The sequence below is a fragment of the Lampetra fluviatilis genome, chromosome 1 (genome assembly GCF_964198595.1).
Source record: "Lampetra fluviatilis chromosome 1, kcLamFluv1.1, whole genome shotgun sequence".
Taxonomy (NCBI): domain Eukaryota; kingdom Metazoa; phylum Chordata; class Hyperoartia; order Petromyzontiformes; family Petromyzontidae; genus Lampetra; species Lampetra fluviatilis.
The window spans coordinates 12,275,644-12,297,953 of NC_136275.1; the positions used below are offsets into that span (position 1 = coordinate 12,275,644).

The 22,310-nt window shown below is 44.9% G+C and overlaps 1 protein-coding gene across 1 annotated transcript in view; it reads left to right on the forward strand.

The window, feature by feature from the left end:
* The window catches only part of LOC144932397 (POU domain, class 6, transcription factor 2-like), a 55,264-nt gene that overhangs the window by 17,141 nt on the left and 15,813 nt on the right, over nt 1–22,310 (forward strand). Inside the window, exons 2-7 of the mRNA XM_078856409.1 lie at nt 1,311–1,824; nt 4,505–4,608; nt 5,433–5,625; nt 11,381–11,637; nt 15,198–15,338; nt 16,790–17,008. Coding sequence (XP_078712535.1) covers nt 1,311–1,824; nt 4,505–4,608; nt 5,433–5,625; nt 11,381–11,637; nt 15,198–15,338; nt 16,790–17,008 — 1,428 coding nt within the window. The remainder of the gene's footprint in view (nt 1–1,310; nt 1,825–4,504; nt 4,609–5,432; nt 5,626–11,380; nt 11,638–15,197; nt 15,339–16,789; nt 17,009–22,310) is intronic.

The window sequence follows — 22,310 nt, forward strand, 5'->3', positions numbered from 1 at the left end:
GACTGGTTTTCCTTGTATCCATGCTTGGAAGACTGTTTCACTTCTGACGCCAGTTGAAGTATTGGAAATGACGGCAGGAAACTCCTTGACGGGTAACACACTTTTTATTAAATCTTGACTTGTCACAATACAACGTGTGGTCTCTATTCTTCCGACTGCACACTTCACTTAGCTCGTGTAGACTCTCTGCCTCTGGCTACACTCTTCACTTAGCTCGTGTAGACTCTCTGCCTCTGGCTACACTCTTCACTCGTGTCGTGTAGACCCTATGCCTCTGGCTACACACACATCACTCGTCTCGTGTAGACCCTATGCCTCTGGCTACACACACATCACTCGTCTCGTGTAGACCCTATGCCTCTGGCTACACACTCATCACTCGTCTCGTGTAGACCCTAAGCCTCTGGCTACACACTCTGCATGCTCACACTGCATGCTCACCCTACACTCCGCCTCTGGGTTACACAGAGTCCCGGTCCCCACAAGACAGCGGGACTGGGTACCGCAGGGCCCTATCTCTTCCTCTCCGTCTTCAGTCTTCGCTGGTTACACTCTCCCCGTACGCCCGTGCGCATCACCTTATATAGTCCCTCCTCACGGGAGACGGAGCGGATGCGGACCTCGACGTGAGCATCGCTCCTTAGTGAACCAATCACGACGCGCTATCTCTACGATCCGTTTTCCCCCAGCGCGTGTTTCCACTCCCCAACCAATCACGCCGCGCTGCCACCCGATCACTCCCTCTCCAGCGCGTCACCGGCACACAGCCAATCAGCACCACACAACCCACGACCCCGCGCTGACCCCTGATCCCTCACCGTCAGCGCGCGTCACCACACACACAGCCAATCACGACGTGCTGGCACCCGATCGCTACCCCAGCGCGTATCACCACTACACATGTAAAAGACTGGCCAACATCACCGCATTTCTGATCAAGCTCGGCTACATTTAAAAGCATGAACATGCCACACAGGCCTACTTAGATGCAATATTACGACTTAGCAGTGTGAGTTTAAAAGTAACGTGGCACCACAGTCCCAAATCTGACAAATTATATTTGATTTGTGTGACATCACCATTGATCAATGTAAGTATGGTTCGAGACATATCTGAATTTGGAAAATAATGTAAATACAACATACCACCTACATACGGCCACACGGCAATTTGACTGGTGTGAGATTATTGTCTGGCTCGCTTTCCCCTCCGATTAGCACAGTTGGCTACGTACGGTGCAAAGGAAGTTCTACATACATACATGTAATAACTTAGCCACCCTTTTGTGTTGTTTTGTTATTTTGTGGTAGGATGCAATGATCTCTGAGCAGCATCGCCAGCTGAACAGCAAGGTTCCGCCTCTCAGTTCATCCCTGCTATTGAGTGGCAACTGTGAAAAGAGACGGCTGTTTGAAAGTTCAAAGGACACACAGAACATTGTTTTGGCCAACACAGAGAGACTTCCCACGTTCAACACTCAGGCAAACGGCCGATACCAGTCGACAGTGTTCACGGACCAGAGACAGAAGCTGACGTGCCTGGTAGAGACTCAAGACCCCTTGCTGGATTGCAGGGAAAGCATGAGAGCAACAAATAGCAGAGCCGAGCTGCAGGATGCAAACGAGCCGGGCAGCTGGGCTGGGACACAGACACCCGAGGACGGAATGTGCAACATTAGACCACCAGCAGAGAGCCAAAATGTGCAGCTGCACCTGGGCGTGCCGAACATGGTGGAGAACAGGAGTGCAGGGTTGAAAGAGCCCATGATTATGACCATGAGATCAACAGAGGGCCGACTGGAGGAAGAGACACACGGCAGCTTTGGTGAGTGTTGAAAACTCGTTTCCTATTTTGTTCATTAATTGCATTGACATATTGCCACATTAGAACTAAAACTTGATTTGGCGCTTTCGTGTCTGCAGGAATTACTCTTTGGTTCTTTCGGTAAAGTCACGTAGAAAGAGAAAATAATAGCATACGACGTTTCGATTGCAACACAAGCAATCATCATCAGGTACAAATGACAGAGAAAACAAAACCTAGTAAACTTAGAAATATAATGTAATACAACACAGATAGTCGGCAAACATAACAGTCGTTTCTCTGTGTGCCTATGTGTTTGTCTCTCTCTGTGTATCTGTGTTATCTCTCTCTGTTTACGTGTCTGTCTATGTGTCTCCTGTTCTGTGTTTAATCTCTCTCTCTTAAATGTTGCAATCTTTGGAAGAACGTAATCAACCAGGTATGGTGCTGACTGTTATGTTAGCCGACTATCTGTGTTGTATTACATTATATTTCTAAGTTTGCTAGGTTTTGTTTTCTCTTTCATTTGTACCTGATGATGATTGCTTGTGTTGCAATCGAAACGTCGTTTGCTATTATTTATTATTTTCTCTTTCTACGTGACTTTACCGAAAGAACCAAAGAGCAACATTAGAACTGACAATGTCCCCGCAACTTTTTTTTAAGTACAGCAAAAACACATACTTTATGCACTTAATATCATCATCTAATAATAATAATAATTTATAGCTCTGTCAATCCGCTGCTGAATGAACGCCTCCTCACATTGTGTCGGTCGGGGGGTTATTTAAGCACGCTTCGTGCTAGTCAGCATGGGTTCGTGAGAAAGGAGGTACCATGACTGATCTAGATATTACTCTCCACTGATGTTAGCTGGGGCCAGTAATTGAGTTCAGTTTGCCAGGTTCGTCGCATAGTGTGCTAATCCATGCACGACTACTGTTGAATGTCAGTTCCATAGAATGTAAGGTAATATTTGTAACTGGTTTTCAAGCTTTTATTTTATCAAAATAAGCATCGCTCGCAAAAATGTTTTGTGTTCTAGTAATGTACATCAATTGTGAATGTGTCATTTCCTGGCAGTGATTTTCAATTGTATGGTCAAATCTTGTATACATCGAGTTATGCTTCAAGCATTTAGCTTGGGTATTGTCTAAGACAAGTCATGCCGAGTTCCTTTAGCTCGAGAGACTAGCTGTATCGGGATCAAACTGATGTAAATCAATAGGCACTGATACAACATAATTCATTTATTTTGCTTCTGCCTTTATTTGCACACCTTAATTAATCTTATAACATTTTGTGTGTTTATAAAGAAGCCTGTTGCGAGACATAGGATGCACAAATTAATGTTTAAAAATGCTACTAAACACATTCACATTGTTGACATGTCCTCAACTTATGATTAAAACTGTCCTGCATATTAGCCATAGCCATGATCAATTAATTGACTTTCAGAACAGTCCAATTGTGCCAAAGAGTTAAATGCCCAATGCATTATTTGTTTATGTAAATAACAGGCATTGTTTATAAAGTTAACACTTAAAACGTGTATTTTTCAGGAGGAGACAGTGGTGTAGCGTATTTGTTTCTTGTTCATGCGAGTGCTTGGGTTCGGGGAACACTTCATCAATCTGACATTGGGAGGTTGGGCAGTGGCAAGTTATATGACTGTGGAGTTGGTGTATTTTATAACCATTTTTCACTTGTCTCTCTGAGTTGGGGGAATTTCTGACAAAAGAACAGAGAGCTTCAGGGCCTCCTCCACAAGAAGTGTGTGCGTGAAGTTCATTAAGGAATAGATATTAGAAATGTGTACAACCATTGGTACGTTTAATTTATTATTCATTCTTACACCCATCGCACCTTTATTTGTGCACCTACAAAATAATAACGAATTGTGCATTGTAAATATAGTTTAAACTCTACGTTATGCAATAAACAAAACTCATACGTGCGTGTTTCACCGGAAAACATGTATGCTCAAGCGCTGGTGTGCCAACAGAATTACTCATCTGCGACTAAGAGCGCGTTGGTAATTTGCTTCCTTTTCTTGCGCTGTCTTTGAGCCCCACGAGCCACGCAGCATCCTGTGATCCAATTAACTTTCTCACAAAGATGCACGGATCCAGGCTCAGCGCCAATGACTACTTTGTTGCAAGAGCTTTGCTAATCAAGTCTATTTAGAATCTTTAAATGCCGTGCAACTGCGTTCTAAAACGTGACCAAAAACAAGTGATGCACTCGTGTGGTAACAGGTTTGGACATTTTGCAACATGTTCTTTTTTTTGGGAGAAAATAAAAAAGAAAGTCAGCTCTTGGTTGGACCAAATGGAGATTTATTCTGACCAATGGAGAGAAAATGAAGTGCACTTTTAAGTTGGCACGGCCCGATTCCGATTACCTGGGACACAATGCGTGCATGAATAATTCCAACCGACCCAGTAATGGGAAACCCTATTTCACGGTGCGCAAGGTTTTCCCCGCAAAACAGCCAAAAAAAGTTTACTCGTTTTAGCGTTATTAATTTAACCAAGTTACGTGCCAGCGTTGATATGATGCTGCATCTGAAAACCTGCCACCCAATCGACCAGTTGCACTCTAGTGTCGTTCTTATTGTTTCATAATACGTCACCTGACAATAAATGTTGTCGGGTGAGGTTTGCTTAATTGTGCACCTGCCTTGTGGTCCGTGCTGAAGAGTCAACGGGAACGCCGTCCTTGCCGGCAATGGGGACGGCCGAACAGCGGGCATCGCCAGCCCTGCAGCACCTGGCCTGCCAGAGCGGGCCATCCCCCATACAGGTAAAGGTACAGCCATGAAATTTCTTGCTAATGCCACTTCTTGCAGAAGGGACTCCACTACAGGGAGTTATAGATATCCTCCTTAAGATGGTATTTGGACTAAACTTTGATTCTATCCAGACATTTTTGAAGAGGTGGGAGTACTCACACTTTACCCCACCACAAGCTACCTGCTGGTCAACTGTGGTTTACTCGTTTATTCTGCTGATTCGACAGAAGTGGTGAGATTCAAGAAACTTGTGCATTGTTTAAAATAACAAAAAAATTTGTTTTTGCTCCATTTTCTACATCAATGTACAAGTTTACAATCAATGTCACAATACAATATATAGATAACTGCAGAGTAATTGTTGCCACCGGATAACTGTCTGGCAGCCTTCAAGCGTATCTCTAGTTCCTCAGTGATTGTGAGATGCAGTTTGTATGAACGACGCGATATAAAATTAATCAGATTTTTTTTATTTCTTTCAACAGGGGAGTTGACAGGGGAATTTATTTTGCATATGCTCTACGAACACAAGCATATAATTGTACTTTTTTATGAGCATTTGTTAAATATTAAAGTTAACATAATAACTAGCATCGTTAGAAGTATTTTGCCACACTATTATTGGAATCGCATTCAAATACTGCTGCCTAGATGTTTTCCGGTCGTGCATGATGTCGACGTGGAGCAAAACATTGGACATCATACCGAACAACACTCGGTTCAACCAGGAAACATTGCAGAGGCTATCACATTCAAATATTTATGTGGAATATGGCATTCGGAAAAAAAAACAAGCTCACTCCCCTGCCGTCCCTGATGTTTTCTGTGTCGAAAGCTCATGACTCCGCTGCTGTTACCATTTGGAATGGCGGGGGTGGGAGCCGGTCTGGGCGGCGGTGCGACGAGCAGAGTGGGGCACCCTCAAGGCTTGGTTCTCACACTGCCCTCACCTCGGAGCCTCACTACCACAGCAGCAGCAGCGTCCAGTGGCCTCTTGGCGCTACCGCTACCGCTGCACAGCCTGCAAGGTACCAAAGCCGTCAACACGTCAAAGCGCCCTAAAACACTAAATCAATGTGAAGTACGGAAACTACGGAACGCAATATGGAGAAAAATAATATCTAGCAAAACCAGAAGAGGAGTGAACTACAAAGAAATGAATTGCGTAGAGTAGTGTATTATTACGCAACGAATATAAACCATGACTATTAAGACTTGGAGATATCCCAGGAGAGGAATCTGGAAAATTAGACAATGGAAAAACCAGGACAGGTGGTAACCCTAAATACCAGTGTCACTTGTTGTCAGTCTCACAACAAACGCAAACACCACCCTCACTAGTAATACCACTGCCATCCCTCATTAAACATTTAATATATTGCTGGCCAATGGTATTTTGGTATTTTTGGCCTGTGCTGAGCAACCCCAATAAAAAAAAACTGCCACCACCTCCGTCATTGCCGCAACAACGTGGTAGTAAATTCACAGTATCAGATTGTCAATTCATCTTATGATATATGGATACCTCCATATGGAATGCAAATTGTTATGTGCTCAAACAAATTGAAGTACAGCTTTGACCGTGTGATGAGAGATGTTTTGAGCACTGGCCTCAAACAAAGCATGAGACAAACATTTCGTACAATCTCAGCCATTTTTACTGAAAGTAGCTCATACTATGTCAGTCCCTGCTTTTAAGCTTGGTTTCTTGCTTCTTAGGTACTCAGAATTACAGGGTTGTTTTATTTTGCTTACTGTACAATGGATTAATATTATACATAATAGGATTTAAATGTGTTGTGTGTATATTCTATGGTCTTAAATATTGTTGAATCGAACAGGAATAGCAACAAAAATGCATTAGTGTTTCCATCACAGTGATAACATTCTCATGCCAGCATACCCCATATGATGGGAACTGATTTATATATCATTCCTTGCTTGTTAAATCTGATCAATGGGTTATCTGATCCAATTGCTTAACAACTAAATACAATCAAGTTCAGATGATGAGGATAAGATTTTAAGGCAAGTATGCAATACTGCATTACTCAAATAGTTGATGTATGTTGAACTTCAGATAATAGTAACAGAAACATGTGTAGCTAGCAGTCATGGACTATTTGAACAGACTTGTTAAGGATTTAGTTATTCATTAATGTATCAATTAAAATAGATTCTTACGCTCACAATCCTTGCATAAGATCAGACACATCAGAAGTTTTTATGTAGGATTGAATTGCTTTTTTATACCAATATAGACTCGATAGATGAATCCCACGTTATAGTTTATAGATTCATGTTACTGTAGACTCAAATCCAGTCACAATATAGATGCTTGTATTGATTCACATCACTATAGCTATATCACCTGTTTGCATTTTCTCCGATTAGCTGATGAGAATGTGACCTGATATTGGTCCGGTCAGATTGCAAACCCTGTGCTATTGGTCCAATCATCCTTGAATTTAATTATTCCAAGAAAGTAGATTTAATAATGGCTGTCGGTGACATATTTTCAGAGATAAAAAAAACCATCTGAAATGCCACCTTAAGGCTTAAATATTATTGAGTGACCTTTAATCACTAAAATCCAGCGACCACGTTGTAGTCCATTACTGTGCATTCTAGAGCAATTACACACGTTCACAAGTGACTGCAGAGAAGGAGCCCGTACAGTTGTATGCATCAACGCTAAAATTAATTGGCTGTTAAATGCCAGTTTTGATTGCCATAGATACAGCAGCATGGTCCCAGAATAGCACATTGGACTGGTGCACATCCCTGGAGGGTTTTGTTCTGGAAATGGTCTTCAAGGACAATAACAGGTTTGTTTCTAAGATAATTATCCATGGTCATGCTGGAATGTAAGTGCATCGTCTATTTCTGTAATTTTTCAAAATTAAAAATCTTAATTTGCAAATGAAATGTATAAACAATGGTCAATTAAGTATTCATAATATAACTTTGAATATCATTAATTAAGTAGTATTGATTTGTAGACATTGCATGAAAGCACAATACCATTTAGGACATTTTAGTGAGTGAGAATTCGAATGTGTGTGTATGACAAATGTACAAGTCTACAAGTTATATCATGGTAGAGGCATAATCTGTCAGACACACAGACACATTTAGTTTAACACGTCGTACTCAGTTTGTAAATGTTGTGGCTTGGCTCTCCAACACACCGGTATGCTGTACTCGTGACGAATTGGCATGTTATGTTTACATGACAACCCTTACTAGTTGGCTGTGTCGGGTGGTGGCGAGTTTTAACGACACATTTATATTTTTACGCGATCTAACCCAAAAACCTCTATTATGGAGAGATACGTTTAGATTCAGCACAGGAGTGAACACGATACACAAAACGGACAATGAAAAACCAATACTGTGATACTAGAAGTGTCTGTGTATGATACAGCTTATAATCACAACCTTTGTTGAAATGCCATCATATTCATGCAACATAATTGGGAGAAGATCCATGTTTTTTTATTAATTTGTTTACTTAAAGTCAAGATCTTCACTAGTGCTTGCGTTTGTGTTCCTTTAATATAATTTCTGATGTCACATGGAAAGATTTGGCTTTTGCTCTAGCTTCATCATAACGTGTGTTTCAAATCCACAAGGGAGTGCATTTAAGTACTGCTGCCAGCAGACGGCAATCAGAAGCAATTATGATGCTTGATCAAAACTACACTACTTGAATGAACAAATCGGTTCAGGAGGTAGGTGTAGTGGGTATGATTGAATGTTACGACCTAAATCTATTACTGCTATTCATGCTCCAATAACTTTGCTGTGAAATCGATTGAAAGCTCGTCTTGGGCACTGTACAGGTAAGAACCCTCTTAGAGGTTTTGTATTTAATTCTCAAGGGTCACCCTCGTATTCGAGACACAAAATTAGGTCATTTATGACAACCACCTAAATAAACAAATATTTAAACCAAAAAGTATACTTTTCCAATTCAACGTCATCTCTATGGGCCATCAGCTGGTAAAATATATTCCAATGAACTGAAATTAGTGGACACAATCAAATTACCCCATACATACTTGAAATGAAAATCCTCATGCTGCAGCAACAGCAGTGTTCAGCATCAAATTGTGATTGTTGCTTGTGAATAAAGTTTGCAGAGCAGAAAGTATTGTTTTTTGTATGTCTTTGATCTTTAATAAAAATTTGCTCCTGTGTATATCAACTCTTTTAAGCATGTTAGAGTTATTTCCATTAATTTGAAGTTGTCGGTCAGGGAGATAAGAGATGGCTTGCCATCCATCATTAACGATCCTGCAGCATGTGCCTGGTGCTTTATAAGGCGGCCTGCTATCTAGGGCCAGTGAAAGGTACGTTTGATGCCTACAGTTCACATTTCCAACACATGCTAAAAAGAACCATATTACTACCATAATAATGAATGGATCGTGATTCACAACCGAGCCCCTCAACACTTTTGCTTCAAACAGGTGTACATCTACACGCAGAGCAACAAAAAAATATATTGAAGTGCAAATATTTTAAATGTATATCACGTGGGGCTTTTCTGCGTGAGTTCCGAGGAGGAAATAGAGGAATTCGAGAGGGGGGAGGCTAACAATAGGCAAACCCAAACATGTACACACGACGGCACGGCCTCCACATCCCACACGGCGCCTCGCGACCCTCTGCGTGCTGACCCCATCTGCCTCAAAAACCCATTTTACAGCAAGCGTGGCGGTATCGATTCTTTTTCCCCTCCAACCCCCTATTTTGTGGGTATAAAAAAATCACCACGGGAATAAATTATGCATTGGGCTTTGGTGTGCGGTGCGAGGAGTGTGGTCCTGACAGGCGTGGGTGTGGCGGCTGGGTACGGCTGTAATCACACTGTCTCCTCCGCTCAACGTGACGGGACGAAGGATCAATCCCGTCACACAAGCGCGATCGCCTCCATGACACTGGTCTCAGCCACAGCAATGACCGCCAAACACAAATAAGGCCTTCCTGTGGGTTTTTTTTCCCACTCCCACCTTTGGATGTCTGTCCCTAAAGGAGTTTCAAACAAAGCTTTCGCGTCTCTAACTATAAACGCAATGCCGTGTACAAAAACGTTATGACGTTATTGTTTATATTTGAATTGTTTAACTTCATTCTGTTGTACCTTGACTATACTTGTACAATATTGTACCGTTTTATGAAATGTGCAGACATAAAGTGGATTTTAATTGTTTATTTATTTATTTTTGTTTACCAAATTTGGGGATTAGCGCAACGGTGATGGAAACTTTCTATAAGTTTCGTTGGCAGTGCAAGCACGAGGCAATATCACGAGGCGATATCGGACCTTCCTTCTGCAGCCACTGTGCACTGAATGCCAGAGGTGTGGACTCGAGTCATGTGACTTGGACTCGAGTCAGACTCGAGTCATGAATTTGATGACTTGCGACTCGACTTGGACTTGCATAACAATGACTTTGTCCCACCTATGAGATGTGGACTCGAGTCATGTGACTTGGACTCGAGTCAGACTCGAGTCATGAATTTGATGACTTGCGACTCGACTTGGACTTGCATAACAATGACTTTGTCCCACCTCTGCTGAATGCTCATGCAGCAGCGCGTTTGCACATGATGAAATACGCAATGATCCCTTTACGAGTGATGTGCTGACGATCTTGCCACCATTAAAATTGTATTTCGCTTCAGAACTATCGATTTCCCTTCACGTTTGGGGCAGCTTAAACAGCGACTGTCAAGCCGACATCATAAAGCAACCGTATATCATGGACGCTGTAAGACTTGGGCAGAGTGCCTTTAATGGCTTTGCTCAAAATGCCACTTCTGCTGAATGCACTATAATGGTTGTAATTTTGATAAGGCGTTTTTGTCATTTCCGTTTTTTCCTGTTCAATTATTTTCTTTTCTTCTCCTGAACATAGTATGGCTGCAATAAAAAAAAGTTTGCAGAATAACAGCCAAGGTAAAGGATGCAACTGAGATGCTGCACACTACGGAGATGGTGTGATGGGGTAATTTTAATGGAAAATGGTGTAACGAGGCCTTCATCCAGAAGTGGATAGACCATGGCTGATGATAAACATGATATATTTTAGATGTTAACATGGAAATGCATATTTTTGATGGGTATCAATATTATCTCTGAATTCAAAATCTCCATATCGATGAATGTTAACATCTTCATGTCTCAAGCACCAATGTATAGTTTATAGATTTTCGAGAGTCATCATCACGATCTATGGGCAGATAGGCCGCAGGTGTTTGGTGCATATTTCGTTATTTGTTTCCACTTTCTCTGAGAGACATAAGCCTTTTTATTAAAAAAAAACTATTTCATACCAGATACAATTAAAGAAGATGCATATGAATGATTTGCCCATAAGCTTTTGTCATGAGGTCCATTTGGCTGAAGAATTGAATATCTCCAAAACAAACATTATTGATAAACCATTTTGCTTTAAGTATTTTGAGAAATAATTAGCCACATAAACAACAATTAAAACACCACAAAAGGGTTCTTGAAAGATGGATACACACACAGACGTCATCAACCATGATAAATACACTGCTGGATGAAGACCTGCCCACGCGGTCTCCATCGCTCACAATCCTGCAATGCAGCAATCCACATGCACTAATTTCATCACTCCATCTCCTTGATCGAATTACTCTCGGATACGTTCCATACAAAGATAAGTGAATGATGATGTAAAGGAGTTAAATTATACACTGTTTAAACGTACCAATACAGTAGTGTAACGACGTTTTCCATTGCAGCTACCTCCTCTCTCAGTACGCACCTCCAGCATCTGCACCAGCTGCAGATGCTGCACCAGCAGTCACAACAGAGCACCCCTCTGAGCTTCCCTTCCACTGTGCCGCCTATCGTCGGTGCCCTTGGGCAGCCCTCTTGCAGCCAGGATGGCGTCCTGCCAGAGACCCACAGCCACTCGCTCAGTTGCATCAGCAGTGGCGGCGGCAGCGGAGGAACATGCCCAGTGGCCGCAGTGGAAGACAAGCTCAAGTACAACAGAGTAAGTTACCAAAACCCGCGTAACATTCACACAACTGGCATGGCTGGCCGTTGTGGTGAAGGAAATGCAAATCCTTATCATTAAAAAAGGTAAAAGTGCAGCCCTGAAATATCTTGTTCATACCACTGATCATGGAAGGGCCTCCACTCGAGGGCATGTGATCTACTTTTCCACACTGACCAGAGGTCTTGGAAGAGATTGGAAACTCTATGCTTTAACCACACCAGACGTGATCTGCCGCTTGACTGTTTTCTCCGAAGGCGATGTTGTCTATTGTAGCACAGGAGAACAAAAGGCCCACAGCAATTTCCATTATTAAAGAAGGAGCTCTTAAAGGTAGTTTGTAATGTACTTCTCTAAACAAGGAGACATAAAGCAGAATGGACCATTTTAGATTTACGAGGAATATTGGGGATGACTTATGAGACTTAAAGGTTTATTTTTAAAACTATGAAAGAGCCAATTTCATGTGAGAAAATAAGGTTTGCATGAGAGTGATGAACATAAATGTTTGAATAAGAGCTACATACTTGCATAATATGTCTGCAGTGGTCTTACACAGTATAAAGTACTATAATAACCTTAATTCTAGATTTGAAGCTTTCGTGACTGCAAGGAATCATATTCTTAGGTTTTTTTTTTCGGTAAAGTCACGTAGGTAAAACATCAAAATTAATGAAAATAAAATAAAATAAAAACATTAACATTAAAAACCTTATTCACACTGTTGATGGGAATGGAGACGATGAGGACTATAGTGGCAGCATTTATTAAAACAAATGTTACATAATTTCACTTCCGCAAATTACATTTGAGAATGCAGGAGTGTTAATTTCTGAAATGTGATCACTTTGTATAGCTAAAAATCCTACAGCAATACTAAATTTGAAACTAGTTATTGTATATTAAAAATAATCAAAACTATTTTAATTTTAGCAGGTAAGCTCACTGACTTTACATATTGTAGATCTTTTTCAGAAATGACCTGGCAACAAATGATAGCTCATCGAAGTGGCTTATCATGTGAACATGAAGAGCAGCCAAATACCCTAAACGCATGTTTCTAAATGTGGAGGGAAAAACCGAGGGACCCCGGAGAAAACCCCACGTGACCACAGGGAGAACATGCAAACTCAAAATATACAAAAGTCAGGTTCGGAATCGAACCCACGACCTTCAGTATACCAGGCGAGATAGTTAACATCTCACCACCGTAGCACCCCCTTATATAAATAATATAAAAGGTAGGGCATAAAACTACAATGATAGAACCTGAAGAAAGTTGAGAATGCAATTGGATCTTGAAATGCTTTTAAAAATACCCAAGCAGCTTAATGCACACTTCGACGTTGCTATCATATGTCAGCATACTGCCTTAGAACTGCAGTAATATTTCGTGCACTCTTCTCCTAACATGTATATAACTCCAAACCAGTGTAAATAAACCTTCTCCCTTGACACCCGTTCCTCCCCTGAACACTTCAGTTCCAGAAATCAACATGCCCAATGAGCAGTCAGGGGCAGCATTGAGTATATGTATTTGTACCTGGCATGGGCCTTTCTAGTGGCTATTTTCCCTCGAATATATTTTATCAGCCAATGTAAGCAAAAAATCAAGGCCACTGCCAATACGCCCAAAAATCTGTTGATTGACCTGTACATTTGGTAAAATGTGTGTCGTCACAATTCGCTCTGAGAGTTCGGCACTGTGAAATTGCTACCAATGCTGCTTTGGATCCACTGTTTTGGAATAAGAAGCTTAAGAACTATATTTGCTCAGCAGTTTGTTCCAGATGAAGGCTCACTTTTTACAAATGCATCTCATGGCTGAAAATCCAAGTGTAATTTTGCTTGCATTAATTTAATATTGATATTACATTATAGCAAACGCTACGGTCAGGTAATGTTTCAACCAGGCCAATATTAAATGAATACAATCCGTACTCATATTCCCTGTATGACCACTGGCGGAGCCAGTGGGGGGGGGGGGGGGGCACGTGCCTCCCCCCAATGATCCGATCGAAATTAGGGATTTCGATGGGGATTTCGATCGGATCATTGGGGGGCACGTGCCACCCCCCCCCCACTGGCTCCGCCAGTGGTCATAGAGGGAATATGAGAACGGATTGTATTCATTTAATATTGGCCTGAAAATACTGGTTCCGCCATTGTCTATGACCAATGTAATACTCGTGGGATAGAATAAAAAAAGGTTTTTTTTGCAATTTTTCATAATTACTTAAAGTTGCCATGTTATCTATCTCATTAATAACAAAAAGGTATATGATTAATTGATCAAAGTGTGCTGAAGGGATGGTTAGGGTACCTATGCCTGATTAAAACCCTCTTTGAGCTTAATGACAACCAAAGGTATATATTTAACTGTACCAGCATTCTCCAAAGTTCAGCTTATAAATTAAACAATACCAACTTTAAGCAGTACCGAATGTAAACGTCATAATGGATTTATGTAATATACATTTGTCTGGGTTAAGCACCGAAGCAGTCTGAATACATGAATATAGAAAATAATTAGTTAGTTACATTTAATGCTCATGTTTACACCTATTTGCCACGAAATGGAAGGTAGCCCAGAGGGAAAATTGTTCGTGGAATCTTTCAGTCTGAGAAGCAGAATGACTGCACTAATTCGTCACTATTGGCCCAAGTACCTCCTTAATCTTCATATCGTGACATTGTAATATGAAACATTTTTCAAAGGGTGCCGACTTTACTGTTGGTAAAAGTTGTTGTTGAACCGTGTTTAATTAATCTGATTTAATTTACTGACAACATACATGATACATATCCTATATGTTGTCTCTATTTAATTTAAAACTGCCATTAAGATGACTTTTGAGGTATTTTGGCATCCTGATCAACGAGATGTAATTCAACATTTGATTATATTAATACCGTTATCAGCAGTGCTGCAATCTGTGCTTCTCACTGGGTGAGATGGTTGACTTAAACAGATGCTTCATGATTTTAAGAAAAAACCCATTTTCACTCTGTCAAAACCAGCAATTCAGCAGTCTTGCGCCTTTGGAATTGCAAATCTATATCTAAACTAGACTGCAGACTGAGCGTTAGTCATACATTATACGTAAAAAAAACTGATAATTTTTCCATTGAAGTATATCTGCAGATTTTCAGTTGTGTCATGCCATCTGCACACAGGATCCCAACTGGCCAAGCCAGAAGCTTTGATGAATATTTCAGATACCGGTCACGAGAGTGGTTTAATGTGCCATTCTTTCGGACCATCATCTGATCAAAGTCAGCCGTAACACTTCTTCTACTTCTGCAATTTCTCTTCCCACCTGGGTGTTGCCGTTTTTGTTTGAAGCCAGAAGAGTAGCAGGTTTATAATCCATCACGCCTACAAAGGGAATTAAAAGCAATGTCAGTTAAGAAAAGGGCAACGTTGCAAACACATCCTAGCCAGGCACTAATTAGAATGTTTGCAAATCCCAGAATCCATTGTGAGCAATGTATTTCACGTTAATACGAATATAATAGTATTATGACCTGTGTTTCATGGTAACACCATCTGTCAGTTGCTGGCCAGCCAGATGACACCGTCGGCTATTGCAGCGATGGCTGCCAGCTTCACTCCATCCTCCAGCCAAATACTGGCGAGCACCCTGCCCTGCCTGACGGGGCTCACTGGACAACTGGTCACCACCGCTGAGGGCCAGGTGTGTGGAGCAGCAGCAGTGTCAACAGCACTCACCCAGCCCAGACACATACTACCTCCCATACTCATCATCATCAGCCATGATCAATCCTCTGGTGGATAAAGACCTCTCCAAGCCATCACTATCTCTCAAAATTGCACAATGTAATAGTCCACCTAACACCTGAATAGGGGTTGGTTTCCCTCTTGTACCTGACTAAGAATAGCATAAGCATGGTTACAAACTTGTCACCTTGTTTGATGATGCAAGTTATTTTATGATGCTGCATTGGTAGTGGTGTACGAGTACAATTGACAAAACATCTCCACACATACGTGAACAACAATGCCTTAACATAATAAAATATAATCAGTGAAGTTTCTGGCAATGGCCTTTATAGCTCATTATAATAATGATCATCATGGTCATTCTCAAGATCATCAATCAATAATTATCATAATCAACTAATTGATCAAATACAGATATATTATGGACATACCTGATTCTTATTCATATTTCTTAACTTTCGAGCTACAGCTGTAAACACATTCCCTCCTATGCTCAACTTAGATAACACTGCACAATGGCATACAACCACCAAGCTCAAGCGAGTGTCCCACTGGGAGAAACACCATAATACTTGACCATCACCAATACTGCACTTTCCAAACTGTTGGGTTTTTTCGTTTTCCAAAGTAATACTCTTATATAAGCGCGCAACTTTATCTATCTGTAATGAATGCTGTCTTTCCGTCGTTTTCATGCAGGGGGCGCTGCAAACCTACGCGCCCCCTGCATGAACGACGGAGGCACAGGGACAGACGTTTGATTATGTTGGAATCGATCTGCAGATGGCGGTCTTCTCGCACGGCCAGCTCTATGTCGCCTTATCTCGATCCCGCAATCCCAAACAGGTGAAAGTCCGAATCGAGCCGAACCCCTAGCAAGGCTATCTACTTAATGACGAGAGAAAATTCACACGAAATGTCCTTTTCAATTAAGTCTTCCAGATGTAAAATGATATAAGCTTGTAATGAAGAAATAAAATGATCTAATTCAAAACATAATACAATTCAAAGATGTTTCATTTTTAAACTTCAAAACGGAGCATCGGATGCTTGCGTGAATGCGTCATTCGTGTGCAATTTTTTTGTGACTTTCCTGGCCGAAGGCCGTAAATGGTTGTGAGGGGCGCCACAGGTGCCCCCGAACAACTCCTTGTATTTTAATAAACTTGCAAATGTACAGCACACTCCAAGGGCAAACACAAAAGCACACATTCATGCACATTGTGCCATGTGTGAATGTAAGGTGAGCTAAGCAGGGGGGTGGGGGGGGATGAGGCATAAAGGGAGATGGGGCGTGGGGGGGAATCTAAGGTAAGACTCCCTTGATAACAAATGTCCTCTTTTGCTGTGTTTTTTTTGTTTAGAAACATGTTTACTTACAAATGCCACCATTGTGAATTTCAGATCATCGGAGCCATCCCCCTGGTAGGAGGTGCAGCTGGCACTGCGGCTGGCTCAGCGGGGAGTGGGGTTATGGGCGTCCTGGCAGTGCAGTCCATGACCCCGCAGATCCTGACCAATGGACAGGGCCAGGTGGTGGCCACCGTCATCGGCAACCAGATCCTGCCCGTGCTCAATCCACAGGGCATCATGCTGTCAGCCATCAAGGCCAGTCAGCAGCAGGTAGGCGTGGTTTCATGACTGAGAATGTGAATGGAGGAGTCACGGAAATGCCTCTGAAAAATATTTACTCTCATAATGTCATCATCCACAATCAGTTTTGTCAGGACTATAAATATTTAACATACACACACGCACCATTCATGTCTATACAAGAATCATTTATGAATTTGGTAACATGTATCCTTTACACTAAATACACCATAGCGTATGCACATCTAGAGAAAATAAAACACTGTACTCACAAAGTTTCCGATATACGTACGTGTTTAGCAGTATTTATTATATAAAAAATAAAAACATGATACTGTTGCCAGTGGTGTACAAGTGTATTGACTCCAACACGTTGGTTGTAGAAAAGGTGTGAGAAGATTTTATTATCTTCTGCAGCGTGCGTTCATGTAAATTTCCACCATCAAAGTGCCCCGAGCCTTCCCTGATCCTCTTCCCGCTCTTTCTCTCCCATTTTCCTCCATCCAATCACTTCTCTCCTCCCATCCCTCATCACACCTCTTCTCATCTCCCATTTGCTGCGCGCACCTTCCTTCCGCGTCGGGAGGTACAGTGAGGGAAAAAAGCATTTGACCCCCTGCTGATTTTGTACGTTTGCCCACTGAAAAATAAATGATCAGTCTATAATTTTAATGGTAGGTTTATTTGAACAGTGAGAGACAGAATAACAACAAAAAATCCAGAAAAACACATGTCAAAAATGTTATAAATTTATTAGCATTTTAATGAGGGAAATTAGTATTTGACCCCCTCTCAATCAGAAAGATTTCTGGCTCCCAGGTGTCTTTTATACAGGTAACAAGATGAGATTAGGAGCACTCCCTTTAAGAGTGTGCTCCTAATCTCAGCTCGTTACCTGTGTAGTGGTGATACGCGCTGGGGTAGGGATCGTGTGCCAGCGCGTAGTGATTGGCTGTGTGTGTTGGTGACGCGCGCTGACGGTGAAGGATCAGGGGTCAGCGCGGGGTCGGGGGTTATGAGGCAGTGATTGGCTGGGTATCGGTGACGCGCGCTGACAGCGATGGGATCCTGGGGCAAGCGCGCGGGGATTGGTCAACTAAGGGGGATGCTCACGTCGAGGTCCGCATACGCTCCGTCTCCCGTGAGCGGGGGCTATATAAGGTGGTGCGCACAGGCGCACGGGGAGCGAGTGACCAGCGAAGACTGAAGACGGAGGAGGAAGAGATAGGGCCCTGCGGCACCTAGTCCCGCTGTCCTTGTAGGGGCCGGGGCTCTGTGTGACCCAGAGGCGGAACCCTGGGACCCGGGGCCGAACGTCCGTGTGAGGGCCGGCCCTTGGGACTCAGAGGTTGTGGCCCACGCCCAAGCTGGGGTGGGCCTGTAGGCTCCACGGACGTTACGGGCTGGAGTGCAGTGTGAGTATGCAGTGTGAGCATGCAGTGTGAGCATGCAGTGGGAGCATGCAGTGTGAGCCTGCAACGTGAGCCATAGTAACTACACGTGTCAGGTGGAGTGTGTAGTGGGAGAGGTAGTGACCACACGTGTCAAGTGAAGTGTGTGTAGTCAGAGGAATAGTGACCACACGTTGTATCGTGACAAGTCAAGGTTTAATAAAAAGTGTGCTACCCGTCAAGTGGTTTCCTGCCGTCATTCCGAATACTTCAACTGGCATCAGAAGTGAAACAGTCTTCCAGGCATGGATACAAGGAAGACCCGTCGGACTCACGGGATTGACCGCGAGGATAACCTTGACGACTCGGGCCAGCTGGCATCGGGGGGAGAGGACAAAGAAATGCCGACGCCGCAGGACCCGCCGAGGGCGCCGGACGAGCGACTGGGGACCGATGCCGTACTCCGCGAGGAGCACTCCCGTCTGGCAGAGCTGCTGCTCGCCGCCGCGTCCATCCTGGCAGAAATCAACACGTCGGGAGGAGCGGGGACATCGGCGGACATTCAACAGGGTCGCCCCGCAGATTCCCACCAAAATGACTTGGCGATTCCCGCCATTTCAACTGCGCAGACATCTTTTGGCGGGAACGGCGAGCAACACGTGGCGGCGGTTCTCCAAGCGCGCCCGCTTACGTCATCAACGCGCGCTGCGGACCGCCATCAGCCACCCGCCATTGGGGCCGCCATCTCGCAGACCGACGGTGCGGCGGAGAGGAACCACGTGGCAGAGGACGACTTCATCTTCCAGCAGCGCCTTCCCACATTGTCAGCCTTCAAGGCGGAAGGCGGGGACTGGGGCGCATTCCAGCGCAGGTTTCTGGCGCATCAGGAAATGTCCGCCTGGCCCGACGCTACGGCGCTGCGGGCACTGCCTGCCATGTTGGACGACGACGCGCTCGCGGCCTTCAGGTCCGCACAGAGGTCGGACCGCTCCACGCTTAAGGCTGCGCTGGGTCTCATGGCCAAGGTCTACGGACCTCCCTCGGCGTGTCGCCATCACTTTTACGCCCGACGGAAGGCGTACACGGAGACCGCGCTCGCCTACCGCACGGCGTTGTTGGCTCTCGCCGACGCCACGTTCCCTCGTATGGACGAGGAGGGCCAAAACGCGATGGTCTTGGAGCAACTGCTCAAGTTGGCGCAGGACCTGGGGGTCCCCATCAACACGGCCGACGAGGTCGATATTTCTTCTTTGCGGGTCGCAACAAGTATACAGGCGCACGAGGTCCTCCAGCGTAAACAGGGGGTCGTCTGCAATGCTGCCGTGGCCTCAGCTCCGGGCCCGGTGGTTACCGAGCCCCAAGTCATCAGCCCACGAGAGGAGGCGTTCACCGCGGGACGACCGGGGGACTGGAGGTCGGGGGGTCGTTCGCCTCTGCGATCGGCCCGCAAGCTGGAGCAACCGAGATCTCCGACGACCCTCATCACGTGTTACAACTGCGGCCTCCGGGGCCACATGGCGTCCGGTTGCCGCGCTCCACGTCAGCGCGCCATGGGACCTCGGCTGGACGACGACCAAGGCCCCAAGTCATCCCTACTACCCCCGGCAAGTCGCGGCACTTCACATGCTCGGCCTACATGGACGACACACATGGGCCGTCGCGTTGCGGCGGAGGAAGGCCGGTTAGGGATCGGGGATTCGGTTCGGCGAGGGGGGTTCGTGCGGGACCGAGGGGACATTAAATGGTCGGAGTTGGGGCACAGGATAGTGGCTGTGTCGGCGGGATCATCGGTCGTTACGGGATTCATTGACGGGGTCGAGGTCAGGGTGTTACTGGACACGGGGGCGTCGGCGACTATTATATCAGACCTCATTTACAACATTCTCCCCGTCCAATGTCGACCTCTGCTCCCGGTGGACGTGCCATTTTACGCGGCAAATGGGGGCTCGTTTGGCATTGTCGATCAGATTAGGGCGTCCATTTGCATTGGAGATATTAAATTGTCGGGACCCGTTTTCGTTTCTTCTTCCTTGGCGGTTCCTTGTCTGTTGGGCACAGATTTTTTGGCTAAAATGCCCATTAAAATTCTCATCGATCAGCGTTGCATTGAGCTACCATCGGGTCGCCGTATTTCATTTTTGACGAACCCTACCGAAATTCGGACGGCGTGCGCTACGATACAAGCGCTGGTGACACAGACCGTGCACGTGCCCCCGGGTTCACAGATGTTAATTCCCCTCCGGTTGAGGAAACCATGGGTGGGGGAGACCTCGGAACAGGGCATGCTTTTGGGTCCTTCAAATAGGGCTGTCGGAGGTCTCGATTTGTCGGTGGCTCACACTTTGGTTCAGGCTGACAAGGACCCGTTCGTGATGGTTTTAAACGCTGGTTCGCGGCCGGCCGTTATTCAGCAGGGCACTGTGCTAGCTCACGCGGCACGGGTCCCTGCGGAAGAGCGCCTGGTTGCGCATGTTGATCCAAGCCCGACGCAGAACAATCCATTGAGGGAGGACCTTGAATGGGTCGATTCGCTGTGCGCGGACTCGAACGATTTGTCAACGGTACAGTTGGGTGCGCTGCGTGCGTTGCTGATAGAATTTTCTGATGTGTTCAGTAAGCATAAATATGACATTGGGTGCACGGACCTGTTGCGCCACCATATTGAAACAGGCGATGCGGCACCGGTCAGGCTAAATCCCTTCCGGCTGAGTCCTGCTGAGAAGGAACACGTTCAGTCGGCCGTCAACGATATGCTGGCGGCCGAAATTATTCCGCCTTCTTCCAGTCCCTGGGGACAACCTATTGTGCTGGTTAAAAAGCAAGACGGGTCCTTGCGATTTTGCGTAGATTTCCGTCGCCTGAATAAAATCTCCGTGGCTGACGCGTATCCGCTCCCCAGAATGGACGAGTCCCTCGATGCATTGTCTGGTGCGCAATATTTTTCTACTCTTGATTTATTATCGGGATTCTGGCAGCTGTTACTCGACGACGAGTCTAAACCTAAGACAGCATTTCGGACTCCAGGGGGCCTGTTCCAGTTTAACCGGTTACCCATGGGACTTCACTCCGCTCCCGCGACGTTTCAGCGCCTTATGGAGTTGGTTTTGTCGGGCTTGCAATGGGATACTTGCTTGATTTACCTTGACGATGTCATTGTTTTCAGTAAAACGTTTGAGGAACACCTCCAGCGATTGAGAGGGGTGTTCTTGCGGATGCGATCGGCTAAATTAAAGTTTAAACCGGCCAAATGCCACCTTCTTCGTAAGTCCGTGAGATACTTGGGCCACATTGTCGATTCTTCGGGGATCTCTACCGATCCCGCGAAGACGGACTGTGTCAGTTCATGTCCAACGCCCACGTCGGTTTCGGACGTGCGCAGTTTCATCGGTTTTGCTTCTTACTACCGCCGATTCGTTGAGCATTTCGCCACCATTGCAAAACCCTTGCACGCTCTAACGGCAAAAGGAGTCAAGTTCCGATGGGGACCGGAGGAAGAGGCCGCGTTCTGCTCCCTCCGGGACACCTTGGTGGGTGCCCCGCCCTTGCGTTATCCTGACTTTACAAGTCCCTTCTTGCTAGACACGGATGCTAGCAACACGGGCATTGGGGGGGTGCTCTCACAGGTCGTTGGGGGAGTCGAAAGGGTGGTCGCCTATGGTAGCAGGGTTTTGTCGCCGGCGGAGCAGCGCTACTGCATCACCCGTCGCGAGTTGATGGCTATTGTTTTTTTTGTACAGCAATTTAGACCGTATCTCTATGGCCGTCACTTTACGGTCTGGACGGACCACGCGGCGCTTCAGTATTCATTGAGGGTCGCCCAACCCTCGGGCCAATTGTCACGGTGGTTGGAAGTCCTCCAGGACTATCAGTTCACGACCACATACCGTAAGGGGTTGCGCCACACTAACGCCGATGCCCTGTCGCGATTGTCGCCTTGTCAC